The sequence below is a fragment of the Montipora capricornis genome, chromosome 9, assembly GCF_036669925.1.
Source record: "Montipora capricornis isolate CH-2021 chromosome 9, ASM3666992v2, whole genome shotgun sequence".
In the NCBI taxonomy this organism is placed as follows: Eukaryota; Metazoa; Cnidaria; class Anthozoa; order Scleractinia; family Acroporidae; genus Montipora; species Montipora capricornis.
The window spans coordinates 50893658-50908657 of record NC_090891.1 but is presented as its reverse complement, the minus strand read 5'-3'; the positions used below and the strand labels follow the sequence as shown (position 1 = coordinate 50908657).

At 42.2% G+C, this 15000-nt stretch overlaps 1 protein-coding gene and 1 pseudogene across 1 annotated transcript; one reads left to right on the top strand and one right to left on the bottom strand.

Annotated features, from left to right (window-relative positions):
* Positions 1–8214: 8214 nt before the first annotated feature.
* On the bottom strand, positions 8215–8357 carry LOC138017942 (U1 spliceosomal RNA; annotated as a pseudogene).
* A 4501-nt stretch (positions 8358–12858) lies between these two features.
* LOC138017770 (uncharacterized) lies at positions 12859–14193 on the top strand. The gene has a single exon (XM_068864755.1). The coding sequence runs from the start codon at positions 12859–12861 to the stop codon at positions 14191–14193; it is 1335 nt and encodes a 444-aa protein (XP_068720856.1).
* The last annotated feature ends 807 nt before the right edge of the window (positions 14194–15000 follow it).

The following is a 15000-nucleotide window of genomic DNA, read 5'->3' as shown; positions in this document are numbered from 1 at the left end:
GTTGCCATCGCAAGTTAGTAAGTTGCCATCGCAAGTTAGTAAGTTGCCATCGCAAGTTATTAAGTTGCGATCGCAAGTTAGTAAGTTGGAACCTCAAGTTATTAAGTTGCAATCGCAAGTTAGTAAGTTGTGACGAAAAAATCAAAGTGTCCCTTATGGTCCACCGTAGTCTCCCGATACACAGCACCAAACTTGGTGTCAGAAGTGAGATGAACCCTTTCTAGAACCGCTCCAGCGAATATTTTGATCAAAAAACAAAAAAAAATTCACTCAATGTTACATTGGATATACGAACTCATGGCAACCACAGCTCGAAATCGCCGCACTTCGGCCGGCCATGCCAGACAAAGCCCTTCAGGCCATATGATACACAATAGAACCTCACATTGCGATCGATGAGAGAGCCAAACCTTGGATTTGGATGGAGAAACTTCGCCTACACTAAAGAGGTTTGACCGGCAGTTCATTTCTGGCCAACATATGTAAGTTTTTGGGCCTTTAATCAAACACTGACTGAATCGGTACCAGCATGGGAAGTTAGGATAAGGCAAGCCGGAAGTCTGTGCTCTTATGGAACACTTAGTGACAAAATGTATCACAAGAAATTTATATTTGGTCTCAACAACGACGCCATGCGAGCCGAGTTGCTCAAAACACATCTCAAGCCCGACAACACACCAAAGAGCATGGCCGATGTGGTGACCAAAGCCAAGGCCTTAGAGTCTGCCTACACCGCAAACAAGCTGATAGCAGATTCTTCAAAATCAACCATCAACGAAAGAGTCCACTGGGTGAAACATAAGGAGATGAAGCTATGTACAGAGCCTGGAACATGTCATTGGTGTGGAGACAAACAGGGGCCTCACCCATGGAGACAATGCCCAGCAAGGGGCAAAACATGTTCAAAGTGTGGCATTAATGACCATTTCGCCAATGTGTGCCTGGCAAACGGCCCACCCCCACAACGACGGAGGCTCAAACCCTCCTTCCACTCGCAGCAACCAGACCCCCAGGCAAACACCCAGTAACAGGGGAAGCGCACGACGATGGGAAGATGTGCATCACCTGCAATTTGATGAAGACGAACCTAACGACCCCATGGTGTACGCTGATTGTTATCACAAGCAATGTTACTCTCTAGAAACTCCACAGAAGAAGACGAAATACTTTGTAAAACTACCCCTGTCAGCTACCGCCTCATACTTCCAGCCAATTACACTCCAGATTAACACTGCAGCCTCATGCAACATTCTATCTCATAGTAACCTCCCCTCTATGGACTGAGACATCCAAATGTCAAAATCATGACCCCTTTCTTTCTGGATCTCAAGTGCCCCTGAAGAATTTCAGATGCGACTTATTTCTGCTGTAGAGGGTCTAAAGGGCATAATTTGTATAGCTGACGACAATTTGGTCTTTGGAGAAGGAACAGGTTTCAGTGAAGCTGAGAAAGATGATGATCGTTGGTTGTAGCCCTAATGGAACGTTGCCTCCAAAATAACATTGAACTAAACCCCACCAAACTGCAGTTGAAGTTAACAGAAGTGAAGTTTATGGGTAACATCATCACAGCCAATGGGATAAAAGCCGATCCTGACAAAGTCACTGCTATAACTGCTATGCCCAAGCCAAGAAACAAGGCCGCCCCCCTACGATTCCTCGGAATGTCTAATCACCTGTCGCCATACTGCTCTAGACCCCTAACTGCCCTAACCCAGAAAGACCTATTCTCCTGGACAGAGGTTCAAGAAAGAGTCTTCAACGACGCAAAGCAATTGATCGCTGCTGCACCAAACCTCCAATAGAGACCTTAAGCAGCAGACGTTCGTGAGCCACGGATGGTGGCCAGAAGTTACTTTGAGAATTTTATTTCATACTGTGCATGGCATCACGTTCGTCTCTGGCGGCGCGGACCCCAGAACGGCATGTTTTCGGTTCTCTCCAGAACGTCCACCTTTTAAGACCTCTAGGTAGGATATTGAGAAAATTTTTTGTTTATTTTTCGACGCTACTTTCTTATAAGGCTCAAAGTATATACTTCCAATATATTGTACAGGTTTGGAAATGGAGTGGACTGAAAAACATTATCTATGTTTGGCTTGTGAAATTCGAGCAAGTGATATCTTTAAGTCTACGAAGAAAAAAACAGTTCAGCGAGCTCAAGTATGGAAGCAAATCGCAGATACTTCGTGTAGCTATGATACACCAACATTTACAGTGTCCAAACGTGCCGTACAGGATCGCTATAGAGTAATCTCGTCCAAGTATAAGAAAAAGTTAAGCACCAAAGAAAGAGCGAGTGGTATCGAAGTGGACCAGACTGAACTCAAGGTGCTTCTGGAAGAGCTTATTGAACAAGAAGACTTAAGCGATGAAGAGGGAAATGAAGCTTAAAGAAAAACTGAACAGGAGAAGTCTAAAGCCCAGAAAATAAGAAAAACTGCAATGGAGAACCTTGGAGAAACAAAGAAGAGGAAGCTTGCAAATGACGAGCAAGATGATGCAACGTCATTGCCTTCAAAGAATAAAGCAAGAAGATTCGGGTCAGTAGTAGTTGGCTACCTAAAGGAAAAGTCGGAGCAAGAAGCAAAATTACGAGAGCAAGAAATTTGAACAAAGAAGACACAACCAGAAATGGAAGGCAAGAGATACGATTCCCTGATGGCCATGACGGCACAGCAACAACAACAACAGCAGCAAATTCAAGCATCGATGGTCGAGCAGAATAAATTGATGCTGAACTTACTTTCAAAGTTGGTTAACAATTAACTTTTACTGCTAGCTTTGCCTGAATATATTACGAAAGTTGTTACAGTGGTATTTTATTAGTATTGTAAGCATATTCTCGAGTTCAGATGTTTTAATCTTGTTTACAATGCTTGGCTTGGTCGAATGAAATTGTTTTAATCTAGTTGGCCCCAAAATTGCTTAAAAAATAAGTTGCCTGAGTTTTAATTTGTCAGTGGTCACAGTTACAGTACTTTTGATCTCCAAGAGTATTCAAAGATGTTTGGTTGCTGTTATCTGGACAATAGTTGCATTTTATATTTTTTGTTTACTCAGGAATCTATTCAAAATAAAACCGGATGATGAGTTGGTGTTGAGACTTCAGGGAGCAATTAAAAATATGTTGTGATAGTTTCCAGATATGAGAGGGAAGCTTAAATTTGTTATAATTTTTAGAGGTTACCTCATTTTGAAGGGGGGTGTTGTAAATGGAGGTTTAACATGTTGGACTTTATCAGGACTACCCATGCTAAACTTTTTCAATGGTACAAAGGGAGTATCACTGCACTACGAAAACTATTGTATTTTCAGGACGTTTTCACAACAAAATGCAAGCATATTGAAACATATTTCTTGCATTAAAAGATGCAACAAATGTAGAGCAATTAAAAATATGTTGTGATAGTTTCCAGATATGAGAGGGAAGCTTACATTTGTTATAATTTTTAGAGGTTACCTCATTTTGAAGGGGGGGGGGGTGTTGTAAATGGAGGTTTAACATGTTGGACTTTATCAGGACTACCCATGCTAAACTTTTTCAATGGTGCAAAGGGAGTATCACTGCACTACGAAAACTATTATATTTTCAGGAAGTTTTCACAACAAAATGCAAGCATATTGAAACATATTTCTTGCATTAAAAGATTCAACAAATGTAGAGCAATTAAAAATATGTTGTGATAGTTTCCAGATATGAGAGGGAAGCTTACATTTGTTATAATTTTTAGAGGTTACCTCATTTTGAAGGGGGGTGTTGTAAATGGAGGTTTAACATGTTGGACTTTATCAGGACTACCCATGCTAAACTGTTTCAATGGTACAAAGGGAGTATCACTGCACTACGAAAACTATTGTATTTTCAGGAAGTTTTCACAACAAAATGCAAGCATATTGAAACATATTTCTTGCATTAAAAGATGCAACAAATGTAGATAATGGTTGATTTAGGAGCTTTTAATTTACAGTTACACCTGCTAAGTTTGAAATTTGTTCCAAATGTTTCAAACGTTAGTTTGTCATGAAAAGTTCTTAAATACGATTTTAAAATCTGCTTTTAACTGTGCTACATGTAGAAAATATGGAGATATCTTCATGCAAAGTATTCCTGGACTGTTGGTGGTTGTAAATCAAAGTAAGTGGATGTTTTATTGCCATACAAGCAAGTGATGGCATTCTAGGAGATTAGCATGTGTCGCAATGGCCGGCAGCCACGTTTATCGAGCCTCCTGAACAAAACGAGGCTATGGTCACTAAACAGGAGATTCAGACACTTCTCAATGAGGCGATCAAGCCCTTAGAGAGGACAGCAAACTTTGCTGAACTCAAGAAGTCAGTGGAGTTTTTGGATCAAAAGTACGAAGACGTTCTCTCACAGCTTCGGCTGGCTAATGAAAAAATACATGCAGCAGTCACGAAAGTTAAATGAGTTAGAGTCCGCGTTTGAAAATGAAAGGAAGAAAAATCAAGAAACTACAGCTACCTTTGAAAGTATGGCACAGATCTTCGTAGAGACTGTCTGGAAATATCTGGAATACCTCTAAGCGAAGACTACTCAACGAACGATATTGTGATAGCAGTTGGTAAGGTGATTAATGTTCCAGTCAAGAGGAAGATATCTCAACATCTCATCCCCTCCCGTTCTATAATTCAGACGCCCCACCTAAGATTATTGTTAAATTTACTTGAGAGATGTGCCCAATGTATTTTATGCTAATCGAAGAAAACTCATCAAGATAAGGACGAATGCACTGCCGGATTTAGGTGTAGCGGACCAAGAAAACATCTACATCTCAGAGTCTTTGACACCTTTTAAGAAGAAGCTCTTTGGTGAAGTAAATAAAGTTAAAAAACGCTTGAGGTGGAAATATATCTGGACGCAAAATGGCAGGATCTTCCTTGCTTGATCATAACATGGATGTCCAATATTAAAGATGTATGCTGTAAACTAGCGTGGTACTGGTCAAATTGCCATATGGAGGGGTGGACGTACGGATGGACCGTGGATGATGTCATAGCTATAAAACCAAACTTTTCTTAACTACAGTGCTTGGTGCACGGAGCTCTGCTAAGATTAAGACTCAAAGATGGTCGAGACGATTCATTGAAGGGTGCTTTCATATTACAGTCAGATAAGGGTGTGTTCGATTGACCATATTACGGAATAGGAATACATGGAATAGAGGTTAGAAATCCTTCGTTGTTATGCAGATTTACATTAAAATTGTCAAACACCTGCTCAATTGCTATTTTAAACATATCTTTATTTCCCTTTTGGCTTCAAAACGCCAGACCTACCATTTTAAATCAGTACTCCACGTATTCCTATTCAGGAAAAGGGTCAATTGAATGCCCCCTAAAAGTAGACACCAATGGATGGACATGGCGCAGTAAACATACATTTTAATTCTTTACTCTTTATCATGATCAATATGGCAGTGCAATTGGTGGGTGGTGGGTGAAGGGGGAATGGGGGAGGGTCATGGTCGTTTACACTAAAAAAGAACACCTATCCGCACCAATCTGTTTTCCCTTACATTTCTCCATCTCTGCTTGTGACCAAAAGACTCCCTATAGTTAGGGAAAATAATTTCTTAACATAACATGAAGCTTGTCAGAAACACTCTCCTAGTGTTGGCCAACAGATACATGTAACTCTGCATCGTCAACATAATTAAAGGTCCTAGCACAGCCTGGATCTGGACAACGTAACACCGGAGGTCGGTGTTACACCGGATATGAAATCAAGTGAAGTTATGATCCTCGCAGTTATGAACACAATTTTTGCAATTGCCTAAAGAAGCCCGAGAAATTCAGGACGTCAACAAGGTTGAACCCGTGACCTTGCAATACTGGTGCGACACTCTAACCAACTGACCAATAAAGCCACTGACGTTGAGAGCTGGTCATTTGTGGGCTCCAATGTTCCAGTGAGTAATGAATCGATGAACCTGCGAGGTCACAGGATCAAACCCCGTTGAAGTCCTTAATTTTTCAGGCTTCCTTGCGCAATTGCAGAAAATGCGTTTATGACTGCGAGGATCATAGCTTCACTTGATTTCATATCCTTAGTTCATATATGATCCATTTCATATTTCCTTTCATCGTTGATTAATTCCTAACAGGAACATTGGAACCCACAAATGACCAGCTACCAAAGTCAGAGGTTTATTAGCTCAGTTGGTTAGAGCGTCGCACCAGTATCGCGAGGTCAAGACCTCACAAACGTATTTCAATGCTGGAGAGCACTGGTCGAAAGGTGATTGCATGTTAAAGGTGAGATGCTTAGCTTTAAATGTTACAGAGATACAGCCCTTCAATCTTTTTCTCTTTGCACGTCACATGTGGAAGCCAGTATGCAGTGATGGATGGCAAGGGAAGTACCCGCCCATCATACAAGTGCCCCGGTCGGTCCAGACCTAGTGACATGCCAAAGCTCAAATCTCTAGCTCTTAATCCCGCCTGCCTACAGCCCCTTTTATCTAACCTTCTCAAGCACGGCACACGAGCCTGCCTTCATGCACCTTCTATGGCACAGTTGCATTATGGGTAATCCTTTCCTGTCTTCGAAATGGATCCCCCGCAAAAACATAACACTAAGTCTCCAAGCAGGCCATGGAATGCACTCCAGACTCAGCACAACGCTAGGCAAATGAGCCCTGACTCCCATCGGTGTTCTTCTTTCCCAAAGGTCTAAACAATTTACACCCCCAGCAGCTTGGAAAGTCTGTACCATAACTTGACTCTGTCTGGCTCAGGAGGCCTGCAATTGAAGCATTGCCGACCTTGTATTTCTTCAAGAAGTGAATGTGACTTGCGGGCTTCAAGACTTAATGATGTCTGTCCACCACCAGACAGAGAAATCGCTCGATAACAGCCCAAAAATGCTGCCTTCGTGAACAACCATCCATCGATTGTCACAGTTAGAGAGTGAGTGTGCCTGGGGCAGCAACTTCACCTTGCAACTCTTTCTGGGATTACAACGCACTTTCAAAAGTTACTTACCAAGGCAGAATATATCCTGACTGGAGTTCAAACCTTTGACATCGCAAACTAACCCCATTTTCGCTGCTGGGTTTGGCTCTTGAAAGAAATGGATTTTGTAAGGACTGGAATGGACTCGTGAATAACCATGCTACATCGATTCACCCTTCTGTTTCACGTGCAACGGCTGGGCAAAACGGTATATGCATTTAACTTTAACTCTGACCAGCTCTGCTGTTATTTCATTGCTTTTTGATCTCCTACTTTGCCCAGTAAGAGTATCTTTTTGGTTAGCAATACGAAACGAAACGCTAGCATCCATCAATGGAATGAGGCTTTTGCCACACATAAAAATATTTGCTTGCTTGCTCGCTAGTTCGTTACACCATCATAAATCAACAGAATCAACAGATCTAAACGCCATTGCCTTTTGCCTGTCCTTTTTTTACCGTGCTTTGCACGTGCATCAGCACTTACCTTGGAGGCCTTATTGTGTCCTCTGTCATAAAGCTTCTTGGACTAATCTTATCTTGATAAAAATCTATCCTTAAGTGGGCTTAAAACTTGAAATCCAAAGCTACTTAATGTTGTATCATCTTCATGTGATTGAAAAGTGTTTCTACCAATAATTTCAAGTCTATTCATGTCTATTGCCATCGAGTCATAAAAAAATAAATTGAATAAAAAAATTGAAAACCTAGTAGGTGACTATTTTCAGCCGATTTTTATTTTTGCTTAAAAATATTCTTATTGAAGTGCTGAACTGCTCAATTATATTCATTATCATAGTATATTTTATAATGGAGCAATCCGGGACTTCAATAATGAATAAAATTGATCAAAGCATAAAATCGGCCGAAAAAGTCACTTGCATCCATTTTGTACTGTGCTTAGACCACGGAACAGAACAACAAAACTAAGTTTTAAGACTCCTGACTGGCCGGATGCAAACTAGTTGGCTCTTTACAAGTGCAGCTGGAAAGTTGAACCAGCGACTACCGGGAACAAATTCAGCGAGTGATCAGCACAGGTCTTCAACAAGGGATCTCCGGATCTCAAGGCAAGCGCCTTAACCACTGGGCCACACTGCCATACTGGGGTACTACTTTTGGAAATGTTGTTTAAACCTTACAGATCTAGAGTTTCCATAAAGGTGCTGAGATAAGCATGGATTTCCGGAATTTTAAAATTGGAACCATTAGTGCCATTCCTTTCCCGAGGGGGGTGCGGGGACTAGCGCGAACGCAGGTCCTCACTACCAGAAATTATACGCTCGAGTTACCCACATTTGGGTAATCGCAAGGGTCAACCCAATCGAAGTGCAATGAAAGAGCCTCACCTTGAGAGGACTGCCTCCCTGATCAAAATTTACTTTAGATGGAACAACTGCAAAATAAGGATGTTTTCTCTGAGTAACATAGATTACTTTGATGTTGTGAAAGGTAAGGGGCTAACACGTACAAATTACCTACCTTGGTCTGCAGCTCGATGCTCCATACCCTAGCATTTAAGAAATCTGATGTCAGTGGATATGTTCTTAGAACGCTTGATTTTAAATGTGGTAACAAACGCCTACCTTCAGCAAAAGTAAAGACTTTTACGCTCTTCTTATTCAGGAGAAAGCCACACATTCAAGAGGTTTCAACAAATTAATGTCTAAGTTAAGTCTAAGTGAGGAAGAGACTTGAAAAGCACTCCTTTTGACGAAATCTGTTGCTCTTGAGACATTTGTACAATGTTTGTACAGCAGAAATCGGTTTCATCAACAGTGACCTTTGCACGCTTTGTCAAGCTTTCCACTAAACACTGGAACAATTCTTTTTTTGAGTGTCCTCACTTTATTGATTTTTGGATTAAATTTGAAAATTTGTGGTTAGGAGTAATCAAAGAACACAAGAACTAGATATTTTTGAGTGTCCTCACTTTATTGATTTTTCTATTAAATTTGAAAATTTGTGGTTAGGAGTAATCAAACAACAAAAGAACTAGATTATGAGAATACATTCTGGCAACATTAGATCAGGAAAAGGTCCTGCTCAATTATTTTATAATTTTAGATCGAAAGAATAATCGAATTCCTCTCTTTACACCTTTTGAAGTTATAGTTACAGATAAATATAACACTGAAAAACGTATCGCCTCTTGAAGCAACTTGAGCTTAAAACATTTCAAGCGAACTGGAAACCATTTGTAAGTAGCTTGGCTGCTAGAAATTTTTGCATGTTTCAAGGATGCTTCACGTCGAGAGTAGGGCGGACAATTGTTGGTAAACACATGGAAGAATTCAGTTCCACATTCGAGCTGCTGTGAGGGACTTGCTGCTTGAATTTGGTAATAAGTACAAACAATGTCTTGCCCAAGCTAAAATCATGCGAAAATAGAAGAGGATGATTCTTACAGAATGGTTATCAAAGTTTCTTAGTTTCTTTATCTGTGAATCTTTAGACAAAAGTCCCTTTTCGGCCACTATTGAACCACTTTTTCAAGTTTTTCAGTAGCCTTCCTGCCCTCACCTCTGTTTTAAGTGCAAGAATTCTCAGGAACATCAGGAACATCTGTAATATCTTCGAGAGGCGGGCAGACGATTGTTGGTAAACATGTGGAAAAACTTCAGTTCCACATTGGAGCTGCTTTGAGGGACTTGCTGCTAGTTCGAACTGGCGATTGTCTAGTTTGAACCGGCGACTCTCTAGTTTGAACTGGCGATTGTCGAGTTCAAACTCACAATGGCCACATTAAACTGGCGACTCTATAGTTTGAACTGGCGATTGTCTAGTTCAAACTCGCCATTGCCACTTTAAACTCGCGATTCTCCAGTTTGAACTTGCAGTTCTCTAGATGACGAGTTTAGAAAAAGAAAATATTTGCTTGCGAATAGGATTTTTATGTTTTTCCCCACGGTTGCAATTAATCCTATTATGTTACTTCAGCTACAAGCAAGTTTGTAGTCACGCGCGCAGTTTCTTACGCCGCAACAATGGTTACGTAATCAAGCAAGTCACGTACGGGGGCTAGCGTTGGAGGTGTTATATTTTCATTACGCCGACCCCCTCTTTCTACTGTATCACGAGTTAGCTCGGCTACGCCATGAGGTATTCATTCATTCTGCAGATCATCCTTGGTGATATTGCGTCTTTTCGACGCATTCATTCTGCAGATCATCGTTGGTGATATTGTGTCTTTTCGACATTGGAGGTAAGCATCTTGTTTTTATTCCCTTTGGTCTATTAGTGGACGAGATAGTTCTACGCCAACTCCTAGCATATCCTCACCACGTTTGCTCTGCTTGTTTTGCCCGTGCGCGGTATTTGCTTTATATTTACATCGCGGTCCGAGTTCCTCGCTGATATTCTTAATATTTCATACCATGGCAGGCGCTAGTTCTGTTCCTACCGCTCTTATTTTGGGTCATTCCTTTGTGAAGAGGCTTCAGCGCCATTTGCGAGCGGGTTTTGATCCCCAAGCCAGTCGCGACTTTAAGCTTCTGGGCACAGCGCCGGTTTGTTTGCATGGAGTTGGCGGTCGAACGGTTCGCGCTCTAATGGAGAAGGACCTTCACGTGGTCAGCGACCTCGCTCCAGATATTGTTATCTTGGAGATAGGTACCAACGACCTTTCGCATGCTACACCAGAGGTGGTTGGTTCTGCCATTGATGATCTTGTTTCTTTATTGTTGAACGATTATTCCGTTCGTGTGATCGGAGTTTGTCTCGTGATCCCACATGGCATTTCCTTTCCACATGCCTCAATTTTTCTTCAGCAAGCTACAATTGTAAACCACTATGTTAGCGTTGTCCTGGACCATTACCCTAATGTTTTTTGTTGGTCTCATGATAAGTTTAATAGCTGCTTTAAGGATCTCTATAAGCCAGATGGTGTTCATGTAAACCCCTTGGGACAGTATTTTCTTTACCGCAACTATCATGGGGCTACTAAAGGACAGTTGATCCGAATTTTTGTCTTCCCTTTATGTTTATGCTCACTTAATTGCACGCGTTTTATCCTATCGTTATTTTTGTAACCTCTATTCAACGGAGGTCTTTTGTTTTGCCAGCTTGGACATGTTCCCTCCCTGGCAAATTTTGACGCCTTGCTTTAGCTGTATTAACCAATGGATGTGGTTCCTCCCCCGATAAATTCTAGTTCTAGTAAGGTTAGGTTGTTGTTTTAGCTGGGCATACATAAACGTGCTAGTCTTAATGATGGCTGGCAATTTGTAGCTACCATGACCCCAACCAGATCTGCGGCTACAATCTCAGGGTCTTAGTTTCTCTGAGGGCTTGGCATATGTAGTTATGCTGGCTTTGATTATTGCTAGTGATACGTAGTTATCCTAGCTTTTCTCTCACTCTAAGGCTGCAATCTCAGGGTTGCCGTTCCTCTCCAAAGGTTTGGCATATGTAGTTATGCTACCCTTGATTATTGCTAGAGATATGTAGGTATCCTAGCCTCTCTCTGGCAGTTTGAAGGCCTGACAACTCGTCCGCATTTTTGTCTAGACATGTCTGTGCCTGCCAATTAATTAATTTATTTATTTAATTTTAGTCTTGTGTGCTCACTTCTTTCACTTACTGTGCTGTGAGCAACGTTATTTAGTTTCTGCCAAGTTTTTCTTGTTTGTTTCAGTTTCATCATGCCAAAAGTGCCCACTCGACGACCGAATTCCCAGACATCAGGAAAACGGGTCAACCCCCGAGCCAGTGTACAGGAAAGCTCTGCTGCAGCTAAAGCCTTGTCCTCACAAACTAAACGGCCCAGGAGGATGACGTCATCTGCTCCTGTATCTACAACAGCTTCTCCAGTCGAGGCACCCGACCACAGCGCTTTGGTTTCACCACAATTTCTGGAAACATTGGTGAATAGAGCAGCAGACAAGGTTTCACGTAGGATGGCAACATCTCAACTGCCAGCACCATCACCTGTGGTTGACGAGGTCCCTGCTGGTCCACCAAGCACCACAGACACGGCTCCGCAGACCCCTCAGGTCGCCTTAGCCTCTACCATTGTCCAGGCTAGTTTGGAAAGTGTTTCTTCTGAATTAACCGGCCTTCCACCACAAGTATTACCATGTGTACAGCCTCAAGTACCAGGCCAGTTGTTTAATTCAGTTGCTCTGCCTGTTGGCGCCCGAGTATCTAACAAGATGCGTGCCAAGATTTGGAATCATGAGTATGTGGACTTTGGCTCACTCCACACCAATCCGACAGCAATACCACATTAAAGTCCAAAGTACCGAAGGTGGTCCATCCCCTTCCCTCTGAATTGAACCTGTATCTAAGCCGAAGAAAATCTCGTCCATAGAAGCTTGGTTAATTAGCTTTCATGTGTTTGTAGGGGTTTACACAAAACGTTTTCCTCATGAGGCCCCCGCCCTCATGAAATATGGGGAAATTGTTCAAGATTTGGCTGGGAGGGGTCATAACTGGAAAGTTATAAAGTCTAGAGCAGATATCATTCCTAAAGGTTCTTGTTTTCGGTTTCATAAGAACCGCAAGTGCTCTCCTGGCTGTGCCTTCAAGCATCTTTGCTTTAAGTGTGAGGGGCACCACTCAGTGACCAAATGTATTTTTCGTGACTCACTCCAAGCCGGCAGTGTCCAGTCCCTCTCAGCCAAATCCCATTCTGCCCAGCCTACCCACTCCAGTAAAAGTTCATAGATTAGGTTTTCTGCTTGACGGGTATACCCCTTCCACTGTTGCATGTTTATTATCAGGTTTTACTTGGGGCTTTCCTTTGCATTTTGAGGGGGAACGAGTCTCGTCATCTGCTAAGAATTTGTTGTCGGCTTTCGAAAATCCATCAGTGGTTGATGCTAAAGTTAAGAAAGAGTTAGAAGCCCATAGGCTTGCTGGTCCTTTCCTATCTCCTCCAATGTCTCCCTTTCGAATCTCCCCCTTGGGTGTGATACCAAAGAAAGCACCTGGTGAGTTTATACTTATTCATCATCTGTCCTTTCCCAAAGGTTCATCCGTCAATGATGGCATATCTCCGGAGCACACAAGTGTTCGATATGCTACTATAGATGATGCTGTTAAGCTAATAACAGGGATTGGCCAGGGTTGTTTTTTGGCTAAGACAGACATCAAAAATGCATTTAGAATAATCCCAATTCGCCCAGCTGATTATGGGCTTCTAGGAATACATTGGAGGGGGTTTTATTACTATGACCATTGTATGCCTATGGGCTGTTCTTCCTCCTGTCTAACCTTTGAGATGTTTTCAAGCGCAGTGGAGTGGGTTGCCTGTCTTCAGTTAAAAATAGGCGCTATTTTGCACTTGCTGGATGACTTTCTATTGGTTGCTCCTTCAGCTGAATTATGCCAAAAACAGTTAAAGTTATTTTTATCTCTTTGTGAGTACCTGGGTATCCCCATGGCACCAGAGAAGACTTGTGGCCCAGCGACCACCATGTCTTTTGCAGGCATCGAGTTGGACTCTGTTCGTTTGGAGGCTCGGTTGCCTCTCGATAAAATTGAGAAATGCAAGTCGCTTATTTCACATTTTCTGTCTCGCAAGAAGGTTTCCCTCAAGGAGGTGCAGTTTCTAACAGGCCTCTTAAACTTTGCATGTTCCGTCATCCGCCCGCGTCGAGCTTTTCTACGAAGACTTATTGACCTCACTTTGGGCATTCAATCTGCTCACCATTACATCCGTCTTAACAGAGAGGTAAAAGAGGATCTAAAACTGTGGCTGTCCTTCTTGTCTGGTTTTAATGGGAAGTCCTTTTTCTTGGAGGACACCTGGCTTAGCTCTTCAAAACTTCACCTTTACACCGATGCCTCGGGTGCAATGGGTTTTGGTGCTGCCTTTGGGTCACATTGGTGCTATGGGGAATGGCCTATTAATTTGAAATATCGTAATATTGCAATACTTGAGTTTTACCCCATTGTGTTGAGTTTGTACCGGTGGGGTGGGGCCATGAGCAATCAATGCATTTTGTTCCTGACTGATGAGTCCCTGGTTCATGTTATCAATAAGCAAACCTGTAAGGACAAAGCTTTAATGTCCTTTGTGCGTAAGCTGGTTTCTATTTGTTTATATCACAACATTGTTTTCAAGGCCAAACATATTCCAGGGACTCATAACAGTCTTGCGGATGCTCTGTCTCGCTTGCAGGTGCAGACTTTCAGACAGCTGGCCCCAGCAATGGACCCTTTACCCACAGAGATTCCCCAGCATCTGCAGCCACAGAATTGGGTCCCATAGTAAGCATGCTTGCAAAATCTAGCCTCCAGTCTTCCTCTGTGCCAACTTATAGGCGAGCATGGAGGTTATTTTACCAGTTTCTGAATTCAGTTTTTCATTCCGCTCACCCCAGTTTGCCCATATCGCCTCATATGTTGGCTCTTTTTATTGCCTACATGTATGATAAAAGCTATGCGCCATCAACTGTCAGTTCATACGTCTCTGCGTTAGGTTACTCTCATAAATTTCTTGGTTTTCCTGACCCAACTAAAGCCTTTTTTATTATTCAGATGATCAAAGGGTATACCAAATTAGCATCCCGGGTAGATAGTCGTTTACCAATAACGCTCCCAATACTTCACAGACTCATTGAAAGTTCTTCTCAGCTGGCTATCTCTAGGTATAGTTGTTGTCAATTTCAAGCGATGTGCTCCTTGGCATTTTTCGCCTTTTTGCGGGTTGGTGAAATGACTATAAGCTCCCATAATCATGGTAATCCCCCCTTACAGGTTCATCAGCTGGTTAAGCTTCTTGATAATACGCAACGTGTTGTTGCCTTTAAAGTCGTTTTTCACAATTTTAAACATAACTACAACCAGCGAACCTTTTCAATCGTAATACATCGCCAGCATGTTTTTTGCCCTGCGCAGTTTTGGTTAGGAAATTTAACTCTCTGGGGTGACAGACCTGGTCCACTTTTCGTCAATTTAGATAATAGTCCGCTGTCCCGCAGGTCCTTCACAGATCTGCTCTCTCTTTCTTTAAAGTCTTGTGGTTTAAGCCCACAGCTGTACAAGAGTCATAGTTTTCGTATCGGGGCTGCTTCTT